At 39.5% G+C, this 17,632-nt stretch overlaps 1 protein-coding gene across 1 annotated transcript; it reads left to right on the forward strand.

Moving 5' to 3' along the window:
- Positions 1-295: 295 nt before the first annotated feature.
- Positions 296-3,215, forward strand: LOC110883967 (aluminum-activated malate transporter 13). Its single transcript, XM_022131633.2, has 6 exons — positions 296-560; positions 632-772; positions 1,433-1,705; positions 1,779-1,888; positions 2,449-2,592; positions 2,666-3,215. Exons 1-6 carry the CDS (start codon positions 296-298, stop codon positions 2,987-2,989), a joined length of 1,257 nt encoding a protein of 418 aa, XP_021987325.1. The 3' UTR covers positions 2,990-3,215.
- Positions 3,216-17,632: the final 14,417 nt, after the last annotated feature.

The following is a 17,632-nucleotide window of genomic DNA, read 5'->3' on the forward strand; positions in this document are numbered from 1 at the left end:
CCTCCATATATACAAAAGATAAAAAGGAAGAAAGGAAAAAGGACAAGCATGTTCCACTTAATTCATCAACTTCATAAATGAATCCACTTACCAAAAAGAATGTATTTTATCAATGTGATTGGTCAAACTGCGAGAATTGCCACGAGACAGATATCGACTTTCGCACTTATATATGTTCCATATCTGATGAAAATTTTCATGTATATAAGTCTATAAGTTTCATCTCCACAAATCAACTTGCATAACAAAGTCTAGCTCATTCATATAGCGAAAAGAGTTGGTCAAACAATTAACCATGAGCACCAATATAGACATTTCGAATGAAATAAACTCTCCTAACTACAAGAAACAAACGAAACTGCCGTGTGTTCATAGTTTATCGTCTCTCATAAAAAACCACACTGAGCAAGATATGCAAAAAGTCATTCATAGCATCAAGGTGGGATTTGCTTTAGTTTTAGTTTCACTTCTTTATCTCCTTGATCCACTTTTTGAGCAAGTCGGTGAAAACGCCATGTGGGCTATCATGACTGTTGTGGTTGTCTTTGAGTTCTTTGCAGGTTCGTCATCGATTATTAGATACTCGTATTATTTCTTAACGTGTTTACCATGATAATTGATACATATGCAGGCGCCACATTAAGCAAAGGGTTACTACGTGGACTTGGAACTATACTTGGAGGTGGGTTAGGGTGTTTGGCAGGAATCGTAGCGGACAACTTCGGAAAGATTGGGAATGCAGTCGTCATTGGTTCTTCAGTGTTTGTTTTAGGTAAGGATAAATAATTGTTGTTAGCCAAAATTGCCATGGTTAGCATATCATAGCATAGCATAACATGTGCAACATGTTATTCTTTTCTTTTATACACACACACACACATATATATATACTAGAGAGGTGCACGTGCAATGCGGCGAGGAACACAGACACTAATAATCACGTAACATGTTTTTTTTAAATTAAAAAATTATAGCAATACCCTACTCAAATTAAAAAGAATCAAATGTTTGTTTTATAATGTAATTTGTTTTTAAAAAATATTAACACATGGAACTTATGGCAGTTTAAAAATCATGAGGGTAGTTGGTTTATAAGTCAACAATCTAGCTTTAAAGGATTGTACCATATGTTTTAAAAGTTGTAAATACTTAAAATCTCAAAATTTTGTAAAATTACCTTCTTGTCCTCTTTTTATGTATTATAACATACTGTATATATACACACACTTATATATATAAATATATGTGTGTGTGTGTCGTGTATGTATCAAGGTGTAAAAAACTCATGAGCATATAAGAATGATAACAGTGTATAGTTTATTAATGCATCTACCCTATATTAGCATTGTTAACTAGTTGTTCTTATACACACACGCACATATATACATGAATACACCTAATATGCTTGTTAATAATACTTTGTGATGTGTAGGTGCTACGATGACATATTGTCGACTGATTCCAAGAATAAAAAAGAAATGTGATTATGGGTTCATGATATTCATCCTCACCTTTAATCTAGTAGCAGTATCTGGTTTGCGTGCTGATAAAGTTATTGCATTAGCCCGTGAACGTCTCTCAACAATTGGCATGGGTTTTGCGGTCTGTGTATTCACTAGTTTACTCATATTTCCAATGTGGGCTAGTGATGAACTTCATCGTTTGACATCCTCTAAGTTCGACAAGCTAGCTTGCTGCATTGAAGGTAGTTACAGCCACATTAAATGAGCTTTCAATATTATCATGAAATTGTTATCTGAAAGCATGGTAAACTGCAGATTGCATGAAAGCCTACTTTAGTGTAGTCAATGAAAATGAAAGCATGCCAAGAATGAATTTCGGGGATTGTAAGACAGTATTGCACTCCAAATCAAGTGATGAATCATTGGTAACATTTCTTACTAGTTATGGTTTATGTCTACATGCACTTCAACATATAAAAAATTGCTTAAAAGTACACAGATGGTCCCTGTGGTTTTCCAAAATTTTGGATTTGGTCCCTAGCTTTCCAAAAAGTACACAAATGGTCCCAATGGTTTGCACTTTGTAACGCATTTAGTCCCCAACTTTGCCAAAAGTCACATGGATGGTCCTTGTGGTTTGCACTTTGTAACGCATTTAGTCCATAACTTGGACCTGCTGAATCCATTAGATTTGTTGGTTGGGGACTACAAAGTGCAAACCACAAGGACCATCCGTGAACTTTTGGAAAGCTAGGGACCAAATCCAAAATTTTGGTAAACCACAGGGACCATCCGTGTACTTTACTCTATATGGTATTAGATAATGAAGAAACGTACATTCATCGTCTTATGTATTGGATACATAATGTTCTAAATTGTTTAAAACATCAACCTTAATCGCTTATAAATATTATGAAAATACTCGTATGCAAGACTCTTGGTCCACCTAGTGTGAGAAAATATTCTAATCCTATTTGATCCATAGGCAAATTTCGCAAGATGGGAACCCTGGCATGGAAGATTCGGACTGTGTTACCCTTGGGAAAAATATATACAGATAGGAGAGCTAATGAGGGAAATGGCTTCAATTATTATGTCTATGCAAGCGTGCCTTGAATCACCATTACAGGTTCATAATACTCATCAACACTTTCTAATATCCCAACTTTAACCGACTTACATTGCTACTTTATTGTACTCAGCCCTCAACACCGTTACAGCATGTAATCAAAGAGCCATGTAAAAATGCCGGGTTGTCACTAGGACTAACAATGCGTGAGCTAGGAAAAAGTATCATGAATATGAAACCATGCCAGGCGAAAACCGTAACAGTGCCAAAGTTGCAAGCCATTAAACTTGAACTTATCGTACTTTCAACTTCATCAAAGCTAAAAGGGGCTGCAAATGTTGAATCTATAGCCGTAGCAAACTTCTTGTTTCTTTTAATGAAGATTGTTGATAAAGTGGAAGTACTTGCACAAGAAGTGGATGCACTTGGAGAGGTTGCTGGTTTTCAATCCAAATAGCCTAAAAAAACTATAAGTATGATGACGCGAGTGTCTACATACATACTTGTAGAATGTATGAACGAAAGAATAACTAGTTTGGGTGGACAGGCGCCATATGGTGAATATTAGAGATCCATTTTGTACTTTGGGTGTTTAGTAGTGATTCCAACGAATAGTAATCATGGATCACATAGTTACGGTGAAAACCGATCTAACGTAATAATTAGCTTTTAGGTGTCTTTAACCTTCTTGTTATCTCTTCTACTTCTGCTACTCTGGAGAATAAACATTTATCTTATCTATATACCTTACCTATACCCCCCCCCCCCCCCAAAAAAAAAAAAAATAATAATAATAGTAATAATAATAATAAATAAATAAATAAATAAATAATAATGATAATTTATAAAATACAGAATTGCATTCGAAAGGGTCAAATCAGATTAAATTCTCTACACCAATAAAGATAAGAAATGACATCTTCCTAAAATTCACAACTTCATGTAATGCGGTTACTACAAATAGCATCATAGATCTAGTCAAAATAAAACATGAACCAGAATAACTTAGATTCATTCATAAAGCCGGTTATCAATGAAGTGGGCCTTCTCCCAAAATAAAAGACAACTTATGCTATTGTCCCACATGCATCAGCTGTGCAAAAAAGACAAGCAGAAGGGACAAAAAAGGAGACAATGAGGCATTGTTAAATAATACAAGTGGAGAAACCAATAGATACAACATTCATAGGACCACTTTTATATATCATTATAGATTATAAAGCCACAAAGAATTTGAGATCAAATAGCAAACAGAGCATGGGTTTTCTCCGAATCAAGACGCTGATCATCACCGGATTGCTAATCGGTTTATTCGGTGTATCCAACGTCGTACAAAGCGCGCCAAACACCAACGTGATCAGTGTTCTTTGTAACTCAGGCACTTATACCAAAGGTGATCCATTCACCATAAGTCTAGCATATATCCTTGATGAACTTACAAACGTTACACCATCTCAAAAGGGTTACAACTACCAAAACATCTCTCCTTACCCTAACGCTTTCGCCTACGGCCACGCTTCTTGCAATCAAAACCTTACAAGTACAAATTGCAAAACCTGTCTTGATGCAGCAGAAGTCAACATGTTGAGCGGTTGCAGCAATGCAATTGGCGCCAGAGCAACGCTTAACGATTGTTCTATTAGGTATGAGCAATACCCATTTGAAGATTAACTGTTTAACAGTCAACTCATTACCTTGTTGTTAACTTGTTGTCACGTTTTATGGCTTTAATAGTTAAATTCAACTTTATTTGTCCGATGTTACTGGTAAATCTATCTGCAATTTATGCATATTAAGGTCTCATTCTACCGTGTTCTTTTAACTCGACTAATGACATAATTGATATCAACGAAAATGAACACAGAATCCAGCGAATAACGAAATTTACATCTATAACTCACTCTTAGGTTTAATCTGTTAGAATTTTTCAAAACCTGTCTTGATGTAGCAAAAGTCAACATGTTGACCACTTGCATCAATCGGATCGGTGCCCTAGCAGTGCTTAACGATTGTTCTATTAGGTATGAGCAATAAGCGTTTGAAGATTAACGATTAGCAGTCAACTTATTACCTTGTTGTTGACTTCTTGTCATATTCTATAGCTTTAATTCCACTTTATTTGATCAATATTACTGGTAATTGCATCAGCAATTTTTGTATATTAAGGTCTCATTCTACATTTCTACGGTGCTATTTGAATTCAACTAATAACATGATTGATAAAATCAACAAATATGAACACTGAATCCAGCGAATAAAGAAATATGCATCTATAACTCAGTCCTAGGGTTCTAATCTATCAATCTTTTCACTTTATTTTCAAACAAAAACATGCAATAATTCAACACAGTCACAACATCTTCTCAAAACAGATTTCAGAGCAGAAATTGAGGAATCATGTATCAGTTTCGTTTTAATTCAAAATCGAAAGGTGTGGATGAAGTGAAGATTACCGATCGTACGCTGAATATAGCCCTAATTATGAACAATTGATGCAGCGAAAGTTGAGTTTTGTATAATTTAGTCGTGCTTCATCTTCGATTAGGTTACATCTGTCGTAGCCGACCACTACCGGAGTTCGATCGACGTCGAACGTAGAGTTCATTGGTACAAATTGCAGTCTCGAATCCAATTTTTCTGTTGGTTTTTGAGTTGAAGATCGTAGAGATGGCAATGTAAGACCGTGGGTGTGGGGGTGGGTTGGGCGGATGCCAAAAACGAGACTACCCCGGGTTAGTGTTGGTTATGACCGTTGTCCCGCTAGCGTAGAAGAGATTGAGCCTGGCGTTTGTGTGTGTGGGTGGGGGGAGGGGGCGAGTTGTGTGATATGGCTGACTTCGATTGGCTATTCGATGTAGCCATTTGTGGGTGGCTGTTAGATATTGTAAATCAAATTTTTTAAAAACAAATTACATTTTTTTACCTATAAATACTCATCCAAAATTACATATTTTCTCATTCCTCTTCAACCATTACCCAACACAATTGTAACATTTTCACATTCTTCTTCCACCAAACACACACCAAAAAGTCGAAAATGGTACATTGGAACGAAGATGAGGAAATAGCACAAGTGACATCGATTGTTGACGCACAACGTACCCTACAATGCGGTCAAACCACATATTGGGGGCGAGCGTTCCAACAATACTAACAACACGTCGGGAACACGCGTGTCAACACAAATGGCGTGAGCTCAAATCGAGGTTGGATCGGTTTAAACTTTGCTTCGACCATGTCCATGCGGGCGACTTGACCTACATCGATCGAGTGGAGATCGCGAAGATCGAGTACATGCACGACGGGAACATGGAGTTTAAGTGGGTTCCCCACTTTAATATTTACCGTATTTTGTAATTTTTTTTATTTTTCTTTTAGGATTTAATAAGTTGATTTTTTTATTTTTTAGGATTTATTAAGTATGTTTTTTTTATATTTTAGATTTGTCTTTTATGTAACTTTTTTTTAAAATTAATATAAGTTATTTTTTTTATATAATTGTCAACTTTAAAAAAAAAACATATGGCACCCCACACCCCACTTTTATGGGGTGTGGACTGGTGAGCCCACATCTACCACATGTCGAGCAATACCCTTAACCCAAACTCCTCCACACCCTATAGTCTAACGCTTTTTTAGGTAATTTTAGGTAAATACTTCTCGCATATCACGTGAATAAAAAGAAATTTACCATTAAAAAACAGTAAACAAGTGAGATTATGTGCGCATTATGACGTATTAGTCTAGTTTGTTACAATACCGGTGTGATATCGACACTAGATAAAGTAATTGAAAAAGATCCACTCCGAGAAGATATCAACATGTGTCTTGCATTTTGCATTTTACATTTACGAAGAAACCTAAAATCTATTACAAGTTATGATCTTACGCAGTCAAAATCTATTTATTTCGGGCACCACTGGTAGGAATGTCATACAAACGATCAAAACTAATGTTGTAATGTTGATATGAAAGATCAAGTTTTCACTATATATATATATATAGAGAGAGAGAGAGGGGGGGGGCAGTTAATGTACAATATGGCTTAACGTACATCACGTACGACAGATAATTACGCACGTTCATTTGAAAATCACGCACGTTATAAACTAAAAAACCCAAATCACGCATGTTGGAAAACATTAATCACGCATGATGAAAACATTAATCACGCACGTTATACACATAATCACGCACGTTGTCGTACGTGATGTACGTTCAGCCGTATTGTATTTTACACTTTTCATATATATATATATATATATATATATATATATATATATACATACATATATATATATATATATACATACATATATATATATATGGGAAGGTTCATTGGGGAACACTAAAAAAGTGGGGAACAACGGGGAACCGGCTCAAATGAACTCCGATTGGACTCACTCCAGCGGCGTTGGAGCCGACTCGTCGAACCCTAACTAAGATCTCTTAACCCTAAATCCTAACTCCTAAACTCTAAACTCTAAAGCTAAAAAATAAGGCTAAAACCTAAGCTAAACCGTAAAATCTAAACTATAAACCCTAAAAGCTAAACCCTAAAGGCTAAACCTAAAGCTAAACCATATAGCTAAACCCTAAAGCTAAACTTTAAACTCTAAAGCTAAACTCTAAACCCTAAAGCTAAACCTAAGGCTAAACCCTAAAGCTAAACCCTAAAAGCCAAACCCTAATATATTTAGGGTTTAGGGGTTATCATTTAGGGTTTAGGGTTAAGAGATCCTAGTTAGGTGTCACACCCCAACCGATGGCGGAATCATCGGGGCATGGCACTGAGCGAAACAGATTGTCCAGAAGTTTCCATAACAACTATCTATATAATCCAGTTAAAGATACGTCCCATACCGTATCCCGAATAAACAATTACATTATTACAGATAACATCCAAACAAGTAATTTCTGTTCCGACAACTCAGATTTAATTTAGTTCAAAACATAAATATTGTTCAAATGCTCCTAAAGACCCAGCCTGACAAGATCTACAGACAACTATGCTCTAGTTGGTTTTTCCTGACAGACAACTATTTGTTGAGGGCCTCTAGAGCTTTATTCTAGCCTCGCTTTCCTAGCAAGCAAACATCTTAAACACCTGTCACATACGTTAAAATACAGTCAATACATAAATGTAAAGGTGAGCATACAAGTTTGATAATAGCATATAGAGTTCGAATAGTTTACGCATAACCAGCACGTACACAGAGGAAAACGAAGCATGTTAATTATCGACATGGATCTATCGATACCAATGACTGCGGGTTGACCATCCGAGACGGTTCGCAATACATGATTACCACCGTAATCCATGCAAGTAATTGTCCTTAACAACCCCCGTGCGAACGGGTGCTGAGTCCAAACTATAGTACTACGTCGTTAAGGCAGGTAGACAGCATTCCACGTGTAAACACAATCAACAAGCATTCATTTAGTCACGTAATACATGCGAATCGGTTAGCGTTCAAATAATTGAGTAGTGTGTTCAATATTGATTTTGATAAGTAACGTATGTAACACCCAAAAGTGCTAAAAGCAAAAAGGGATTGAGTATACTCACAGCGATTGATTGATGGATTGAAGGGAGCGCTTGAGAGTGGGGTTAGCCTGAACAGTTCGATAGCATAACGATGAATAACGCAAATAATGGAAACAAGTGTAAGTGGGTCGAACAGCTGTCACACCCCGACCACGTAAAACAACAAAACGTGGCGGAAACGTCGGGGAGTGTTGTAACAGAATCATTGTTTCACAACCATGGATTAAACAAATTTTGTTTTATTGAATTAAATGAGTTACAATGTCTTAACAATAAAGAAACATAACAAAATTAACTAGTCTTGCATCTTTTAATGTCACTAAGGCCTTGTCCAATCCTATGTGAGCATGCATCAATATCATCATCAAGTATCATCAACTATTGTACCTGAAACACATGTGAAAGTACGTCAGCATAAAAATGCCGGCGAGTACATAGGTTTTATGAAAAATAGGATTCATGACTTAGGTTTAAGAAAATGTTTAACAAAAACCTGTCATGAATCCAGTTTAAGTGTTTGCTTTTATAAAACGTTTGAAAATCGATGATAGATATGTATAGTTAAAAAGAATGATGTAAGGTTAAATGAATAATCAAGTAAAAATGCGTTTGTATAAAACAAACTGTTTTGTAAAACAATGTCTTGTGAAAAATATGTTATTTATGTAAAAATGTATAAGTCCAAATTGAATGATTTAAATAACGCTACGACATGTAATATAATACAAGCACTTATATATAGGAAGTACCAGCGGCGTATCCACCATGCTTGTATCATATTACACACATCTCGTTACTTAAATCACTTACCAAAATAAACCACCAATGTAAATTGCCCATGTCTAAACCATTTGTCAAATGTCTATGTCAAATGTCAATCAAGTAATGTGTAAATAAAATGTCATGTATGGCAAGTGAAATATGTATCAACTAAACCATAGGTAAAAATGCACAAACAATGTACTAAGTATGCGACAAATGGGCATACATAGCATGTGATGTAAAATGTACTAAGTATGATGGACATACATAACATGAAATGTCATGTAAAACGATGTACTAAGTATGCACACGATGGGCATACATAGCATGTGATGTAAAATGTACTAAGTATGATGAACATACATAGCATGAAATGTCATGTAAAACGATGTACTAAGTATGCACACGATGGGCATACATAGCATGTGATGTAAAATGTACTAAGTATGATGAACATACATAGCATGAAATGTTATGTAAAACGATGTGCTAGCATGTTAAGTAAACATACATAGCAAAATCACAATGAAATCATGTACTAATAGTGTACTAATGAACATAGCAAGTATATGATGTAAAAACAATGGAAATCACGAAAGTAACAAGTAGGCACATGTGTTTCACCCCAAAATGTTTGAAAAAACAGTAAAAGAGGGGGGCTATGTACTCACTTGAGATTGCTTAGAAGTCCTAGGATAACCACCAAGCAAAGCTAGAAGATCACGGAATCAAACGACACCTAGTATAGGTAACTACATTAATAACCGGACCTAACTTGGAAGATCGGATAGTACGAGGGTTCGTAAACCAAATAAGTGTGGGAACTTATGTAGTATGGTTTAACAAAGCCTACATACTAAAACGAAACCTATCCTAAGTGCTTACGACCCATTACGACCCGTTTAGGTAGCTTACGCTACTTTAACGCGTCGTTCGCGTAAAACGCGTTCGGAACGCCTAACTAGTCCTATGACAAGTAATATATGCCTTAACATGTCTAATATTGTTGCTAAATCAGTTTAGATGTCAAAATTTAAGTTACATATGCTTAAAATGAATTTATGCGTAAAAAGGGCATTTTGGTAATTTTCCTAAGGCATAAGAATTACTTATCATACAACTACTTAAACGACGTGACCATAAGGTATAACCTCAAAAGATTATTCCCTATACAACTATGGTCACCTAATGTGTTTGGTCGGATCCTAATGATCGACCAAATGGGTCGGGTTCGAAAGTATAAGCGATTGATTAGATCGCTTACCTTTACGACCCTAAACAAGCACAAATCTAAAAGCGACGAGCTAAACACGCTAGAACATGTTTAGTAAAGTTAGAAAACAGGTTTGGTATTAAAACAAACGGTTTTAATACCCTAGAGTAGTTTGGTTACAAAATACGCGAGGAAACGCATTTTGGCCGAAACTACGACTCGTCACTGAGCCTAGATAACGTGGAAATCAGTAGGTATAGTCATTAGGGACTATAACCATCGTGATTACGCTCACGTTATGAAGTTCAAATGAACTTCGCGTTGACCATAAACTGGTTAAAGCAGAAAGTCAAACGCAGTTTGACTTTAACGATAAAAACGAATGAAAAGAACGAAAGAATACTTACAAAAGGTCCCCGCAAGCTCTTGATCCGATTTACTCTCAGGTGTGAAGCATAAACTTCAACTTAGAGAGCCAAAATCAGATTCAAGTGTGCTTTAGGAAGAAAGTGAGGGTGGGTATTTATAGATTTCCTTGAACCGTTAAGATCGTTCGTCGAAAAACGTGATTTAATCTCAACCGTACACATGTGCCCATGGTTTTGTAATACCATGGGCACCCCTAGAATGGCCCATAGTATTTTATAAACTATTAAATACCAGCCCATGGCTTTGCAAAACCATGGGTTAAAACCATCAACCCTTCAAAATTGGACTACGTTCATTGAATCTAGTTAGAAATTTCAAAAATGGCCCCTGCACTTGTAAAACATGATTTTATTTGCACTTTTAAGTCCCGTTAACCCCATTTCAAGGCTCTAAAATAAATTTAATGTATAGGGATCTTAAAATATGCTCAAAACATCTCGGATGTCGGTTCGTTTGGTCGTACGGTTGCGTTGTTCGGTTAATTACGACGGAAATCGTAATGAACGAAAAAACGATCCAAATTACACGACGAATGGAATTCTATCATGCCAATCACTAAAATAAAATATTTTAATGATTACATAAATTTTTGGATGTCCGGATATATTCAGAACGTAAGATATGCGCGAAAATGCAAACTTATGCACTTTTTGACGCTTTTAGTCCCTGAATGGCATAAAGTTTATTTTAGCACACCGAACACCTCAAAGCCTATTTCTAAGATATGTAAAGAATATTTAGGGTGTGTTTAACTTATGATCAAGTTCCGGAAGGTCTGTTACAGTACAAATTGACATACTTTCGTAGTTTGTCGAATTTAGTTCCTGTAAGCGAATAAACTTGATTTCGACATACCAAACCATCCAAAACTTATTTCTAAGTTATGTAAGGGTTATTTAAGGTATGTTAAGCCTATGTCACTGTTCCGGAGTGTTTGTTGCATTAAACTGGTTATTTTTACGCATCAGATCGCGTATAACCTTCCAGAAAGCGATTTAAAGCCCGAAATCGAACAAGAATTAATATGTGCAAACGATACACATATTAATACAAATCCCAAGTATGAAATACAATATTTCATTGGTTCGGTATTTGTTTGATGGTTGGAGTGACACAGGTGTCACAACAGCCTGGTCGATCGAACAGTTGGTTCGATCGAGTGGGTAGTTCGTTCGGCTAGACAATCCGTTCGGACAGCCTGCTCGATCGGCCGGAAGGCTCGATCGGCTGGACTGTTCGAGTGGATTGTTTCTTCCTTTGGGTGGGATGTGTTTGTGTATGATGGTTTGAACTTTTGAAGTTTTTGTTGTAGCATTTGAGAACACTGAAGTGTTCTTACCTTTCAGGTCGATCGATCAAACGGTCTGTTTGATCAGTCGGCTTAACCGATCAGTTAGGAACTTCAGTAGTAGTCCTCAGCAGGTTGTCACTCGATCGAGCAGCATATTCGATCGAACAGCCTGTTCGTTCTGATAGCATGTTTGATCGGGTGGCACCTCAATGCGTCGAACGAGTTGAAAATCGATTAAGTGTTGAAGCATAGTATCTCATGATCCGATGAGTAATGTTACCAAACAGCTCGTTCGATCGAACATCACCTCGTTCAATACCATACTTCATGAATTTGTCAACGTGTGGGGCCACATGCTAGCCGATCGGCTGGCCTGGTCGATCGGCTGACATTGCCGATCGGTTGGGCTGTTCGTTCGAACACCCTAACCGTTCGGTCAGCATCCTGACCTGGTCGGCCTGTTCGTCTAACACTTGGCTGTTCTGATTATTTGACGTTATATTGAGGTAGTTTAACAACGAGTTGAACCATGATACTTTCGTTCTTACTTGTTCCTCCTGTTCGGACAGGAATCACCCAAGTCCAGCAGGTGAACGGTTCGGAACGTCGGTTTAACGTTTAACCCGAAGTCGGTGAACCTCGTAGATAGAACCCGAATCTTGAATCACACAACCATTGGAATGATTAGTGAGTTGGCTCAAGCTCCGTTTCTACCGGTTTGAAGGCATTGAGTGTAAAAGAGTTGAAAGAAAGTTGGAAATCCTCCTTTCAATCCTTTACATCATGTAAATGTTTAGATCTCTGATAGATCTTGACTTGTTTATGTGGAAATCGGTTAGATCCGAGCTATTCATGGTGGATTGAGGCCAAAACATGATGTTCTTGAGGAACACCATGATGACATCACCTTAAAATGCTTAGATCTTGATGATTTCACGGTTAGAAATCAAGATTTGAAAGATAGAAAAGTGTAGGAGCATGTTTTGATTAAGAAAGTACAAGATTTAGGTTGGAAACTTACCGAAATCGGAAGAAATCTGAGGAAAAAGGGGGAGCACGAGCTGGTCGGTCAGAACTTTCCAAAAGTGGTAAAGAGTGACAATGACAGCCCTATTTATAGGCTCCAAAAGAGGAAAGGGTTGGCCGATCGGCCAGGCTTCCCGATCGGACAGCCTGCTCGATCGAACAGCCTGTTCGATCGGCTGGGCTGTTCGATCGGCGGATAGCCTGATCGATTAGCAGCCTGGTTCGAGGGTTCGAGCGGCGATTTTCGATATTTTGGTTTCGATTGAGTACGATAGAGTTTCCCTATTCAAATTACTTTCAGTCCCAACTACTATATCTAACATACAATCACTTATAATTCACCTTATCCCAACGTTACCATTCGTCGTATTTCGGTTTCGATTGTATTCGATTTGAGTTTCGAGTTTCGATTCGAGTTTCAATTGATTTGATTGAGTAACACACCAAACATAACGTAAACACGAACAGGTAACACATAAAGGCACACACACACGTATATAACAACCAAAGTTCGCATAATTCGAGATTCGAGTTCGATGATAGTTAGGTCGGTTTGATTATAGATTAGTTAACTTTATCGCATTGTTACTTCCTACTATTCACAGTCGTAAATCGGTTCGCGATGAAAAAACATTCGATTACTTCGATTCTTCCTGATTACAACACTTACTCCACATAATACAAATAAAACTGAAAATAGACTATCTACAGTCAAAGAAAGTCAAAGTTGACTTAGACTTTGACTTTGACTTTGACATTCGAAAACACGGGGTGTTACAGCCTCCCCTTGTTTAGGGAATTTCGTCCCGAAATTAGGCTCGAAGCTGCACAGCACCGTGAATTACCAACTTGACGCTTCAGATCTTTATTTGAACAACTGCGGGTACTTGGCCTTCATGTCGCTTTCGAGTTCCCAAGTGAACTCCGCGCCTCGTTTGCCTTCCCATCGGACCTTTACGATAGGGATGCGAGAGCGTCTGAGTTGCTTGGTTTGGCGATCCATGATTTCGACAGGCTTTTCCACGAAGTGTAGCATTTCGTTGACCTGAAGATCGTCGAGAGGTACAATCAAATCATGGTCAGCTAGGAACTTTCGGAGGTTGGACACATGGAAAGTCGGGTGGACGTTACTGAGTTCCTCCGGTAGTTCGAGTTTGTAGGCGACTTTTCCGATCCTTTCCAGAATCTTAAAAGGTCCAACATATCGTGGCGCTAGTTTCCCTTTCTTGCCGAATCTGACTACACCCTTCCAAGGGGATACCTTTAAGAGTACGTAGTCGCCAACGTCAAATTCGAGGGGCTTACGTCTTCTATCGGCGTAACTTTTCTGTCTATCCCTGGCCTTAGCCAAGTTGTCGCGGATCTGGAGGATTTTGTCAGTCGTTTCTTGTAGTATCTCGGGACCGGTTAATTGCAAATGACTGATCTCGTGCCACACAATAGGCGAAGGACATCTTCTTCCATACAGGGCCTCGAATGGTGCCATTTGTATGCTGGCATGATAGCTGTTGTTGTACGAGAATTCGACTAGCGGCAGATGTTTGTTCCAACTACCACCGAAATCTATAACATACGCGCGGAGCATGTCTTCAAGAGTACGTATCGTTCTTTCAGTCTGACCGTCAGTTTGAGGATGAAACGCAGTACTCAGATTAAGCGATGTACCAAGGGCCGTTTGAAAGGTTTCCCACAGCCGCGAAGTAAACTGAGCGTCACGGTCTGAAATGATGTCACGAGGCGTACCATGATTACAAATGATCTCGTCGGTGTAGATTTGGGCTAGTCGTTCTACCTTGTAGTCTTCCCGTATTGGCAGAAAGTGGGCTGATTTGGTCAGACGATCTATTATAACCCAAATGCTGTCGTGACCTGAAGGCGTGGGCGGAAGTTTGGTTATGAAATCCATAGCTATACTCTCCCACTTCCATATAGGAATTGGAGGTTGTTCGAGTAAGCCGGAAGGTCGTTGATGTTCAGCCTTGACTCTTGCACAAGTCAGGCAACCTTCAACATAGAGAGCGATATCTCGTTTCATACCCAGCCACCAGTACTTGTAACGAAGGTCCTGGTACATTTTATCGGCATCGGGATGAATAGAGTATCGGGACTTGTGGGCTTCGTTAATTATAATCTTTCGCAAATCGGTCCGTTTCGGGATCCAGATTCGGTCCAGATAATAGAAAATCCCATCTGCTTTGCTTACAAGTTAAGCTCCATCGTGGTAGATTCTTTCCTTCTTCAAAGTGCGTTCGTTGAAGCAAGCATGCTGGGCTTCGCGGATGAGAGCTTCGAGGTTGAGCTGGGCTTGGGTATTGCGAATACTAAGCAAATAACTCCGTCTGTTGAGTGCATCGGCTACAACATTTGCCTTGCCCGGGTGATAACGAATCTCACAGTCGTAATCGATAAGAAGTTCTACCCATCGGCGTTGACGCATGTTAAGTTCCTTCTGATTAAAGATGTGTTGTAAACTCCTGTGATCGGTGAAGATCGTACACTTGGTACCATACAGGTAGTGTCACCAAATCTTCAATGCAAAAACAACTGCGCCTAGCTCGAGATCATGGGTTGTATAGTTCTTCTCGTGGATTTTGAGCTGACGAGATGCGTAAGCTATAACCTTGTCTCGTTGCATGAGGACACAGCCAAGACCAAGGTTAGAAGCATCACAGTAGACAATGAAATCGTCATTTCCGTCCGGCAACGTGAGAACGGGAGCATTGCAGAGCTTGCGCTTAAGGGTTTTAAAAGCAGACTCTTGTTCAGTTCCCCAAACAAAAGACCTGTCTTTATGGGTAAGAGCGGTAAGCGGCACAACGATCTTAGAGAATCCTTCAATAAATCGTCGGTAATAACCCGCTAATCCAAGAAATGATCGGACTTCAGACGGGTTCTTTGGCGAATCCAGCTTTTAACTGCTTCCATCTTTGCGGGATCGACATAAATACCCTGACTATTCACGATGTGACCCAGAAACTGAACCTCCTCCAACCAGAATTCACACTCGGAGAATTTGGCATAGAGTTGGTTCCCCTGGAGTAACTCGAGGACCAAACGTAGATGTTGCGCGTGTTCGGCTTTCGATTTGGAATAAATCAGGACATCGTCGATGAACACAATGACGAAACGGTCAAGATAAGGCTTACACACGTGATTCATCAGATTCATAAAAACCGCAGGTGCGTTGGTTAGACCAAAAGGCATGACAACGAACTCATAGTGGCCGTATCGAGTGCGATAGGCTGTTTTAGGTACATCTTCTTCTTGTATGCGCAACTGATGATAACCTGAACGTAGATCGATCTTCGAGAAACACTTGGCACCTTGTAGCTGATCAAATAAGTCATCGATTCGAGGCAAAGGGTAATGGTTCTTGATGGTCAGCTTATTCAATTCCCGATAGTCGATGCACATCCTGAACGACCCATCCTTCTTTTTGACGAAAAGGACTGGCGCGCCCCAAGGAGAGGTGCTCGGGCGAATAAAGCCTTTTTCAAGTAGCTCCTGGAGTTGGTTTGAGAGTTCCCTCATTTCGGATGGCGCGAGTCGATAAGGGGCTTTGGCAACAAGGTTAGCTCCAGGAATGAGGTCGATACGAAAGTTGATATCACGACTTGGCGGTAGTCCAGGAAGATCATCTGGGAACACCTGAGGAAATTCACGAACTACTGGGACGTCTTTGACTTCAACCTTCTTTTTCTTTTCCTTCTCCGCTACTACAATGTTGGCCAAGAAAGCGCTGTATTCCTTGCGGAGATACTTGCTAGCTTGGACGCATGACATAAGTTTAAGACTTTCGAAGCTGTCTCACTGTACACACATAATAAATCTCCATTCGCGAGTGAGAATCGAATCATCTTTTCGAAGCATACAACTTCAGCATGGTTTTCGCGAAGAAAGTCCATGCCTACTATGACGTCAAAACTTCCGAGTTGCATCGGAATAAGGTCGATTGGGAAGATATGATTGTTGAGCTCGAGAGTACAATCATGGAGAACAGAGTTAACGGCGTTAGTTCTTCCAGTAGCAACTTCAACTTTGAATGACGAGGGGAGATAAGAACGCTTACGACTAAGGAGCTTCTCGAATTCAAACGACACAAAGCAGTTATCGGCTCCAGTATCAAACAAACATGATGCATAAATACCATTCACAAGGAACGTACCATTACCCACGTTGTTGTCAGTCTGGGCTTGACGGGCATTGATGTTAAAGGTTCTGGCACGGGCTGCTTGCTGTTGCTGCTGCTGCTGGGGTTCTTGCTTCACAACCCGGTTCGGGTACATATTTGCAAAGTGGTTAGGGTCACCACATGCAAAGCAGACTCGAGCATTGATCACGGGTGCTTGAGCTGCAAGTTGGCCTTGAGGGGCTGGAAGTAGAGCTTGATGAGCGGCGGCTTGAACTGGGGCTTGACGGGGACCATAGCGGCAATTCGCAGTGAAATGGCTGTAGAGGTTGCAGTGGGCGCAGAAACGACAGGCGATTCCCACCGGATGATGGTATGAGCATGTCGGGCAGAGCGGGTGGGGACCTGTGTAAGCGCGCTTAGCTGGCGGCGCATTGATCACTGGAGCTTGTCGGTGGTGAGACTGCTGCTGAGCCGGTACGGCTTGCAGAGGGGCAACAGTTGTTGTCACAGCACAGTTCTTGTTGCTGGAGCTGTTGTTGTTGTGCTTCTTCTTTCTTCTTGATGACTTGGAGGGTTGAGTGGGGTGGTGTCGACGGTTGACGTGGCAGTGGCTTGGTGCAGAGACTTGGATGGCTTATCCCATAAACCAGATTTTACTCGCTTGTCATTGATCTCGGCGGCAAGCAAGTAGGTCTCCTC

Source organism: Helianthus annuus, chromosome 11 (assembly GCF_002127325.2).
Source record: "Helianthus annuus cultivar XRQ/B chromosome 11, HanXRQr2.0-SUNRISE, whole genome shotgun sequence".
In the NCBI taxonomy this organism is placed as follows: Eukaryota; Viridiplantae; Streptophyta; class Magnoliopsida; order Asterales; family Asteraceae; genus Helianthus; species Helianthus annuus.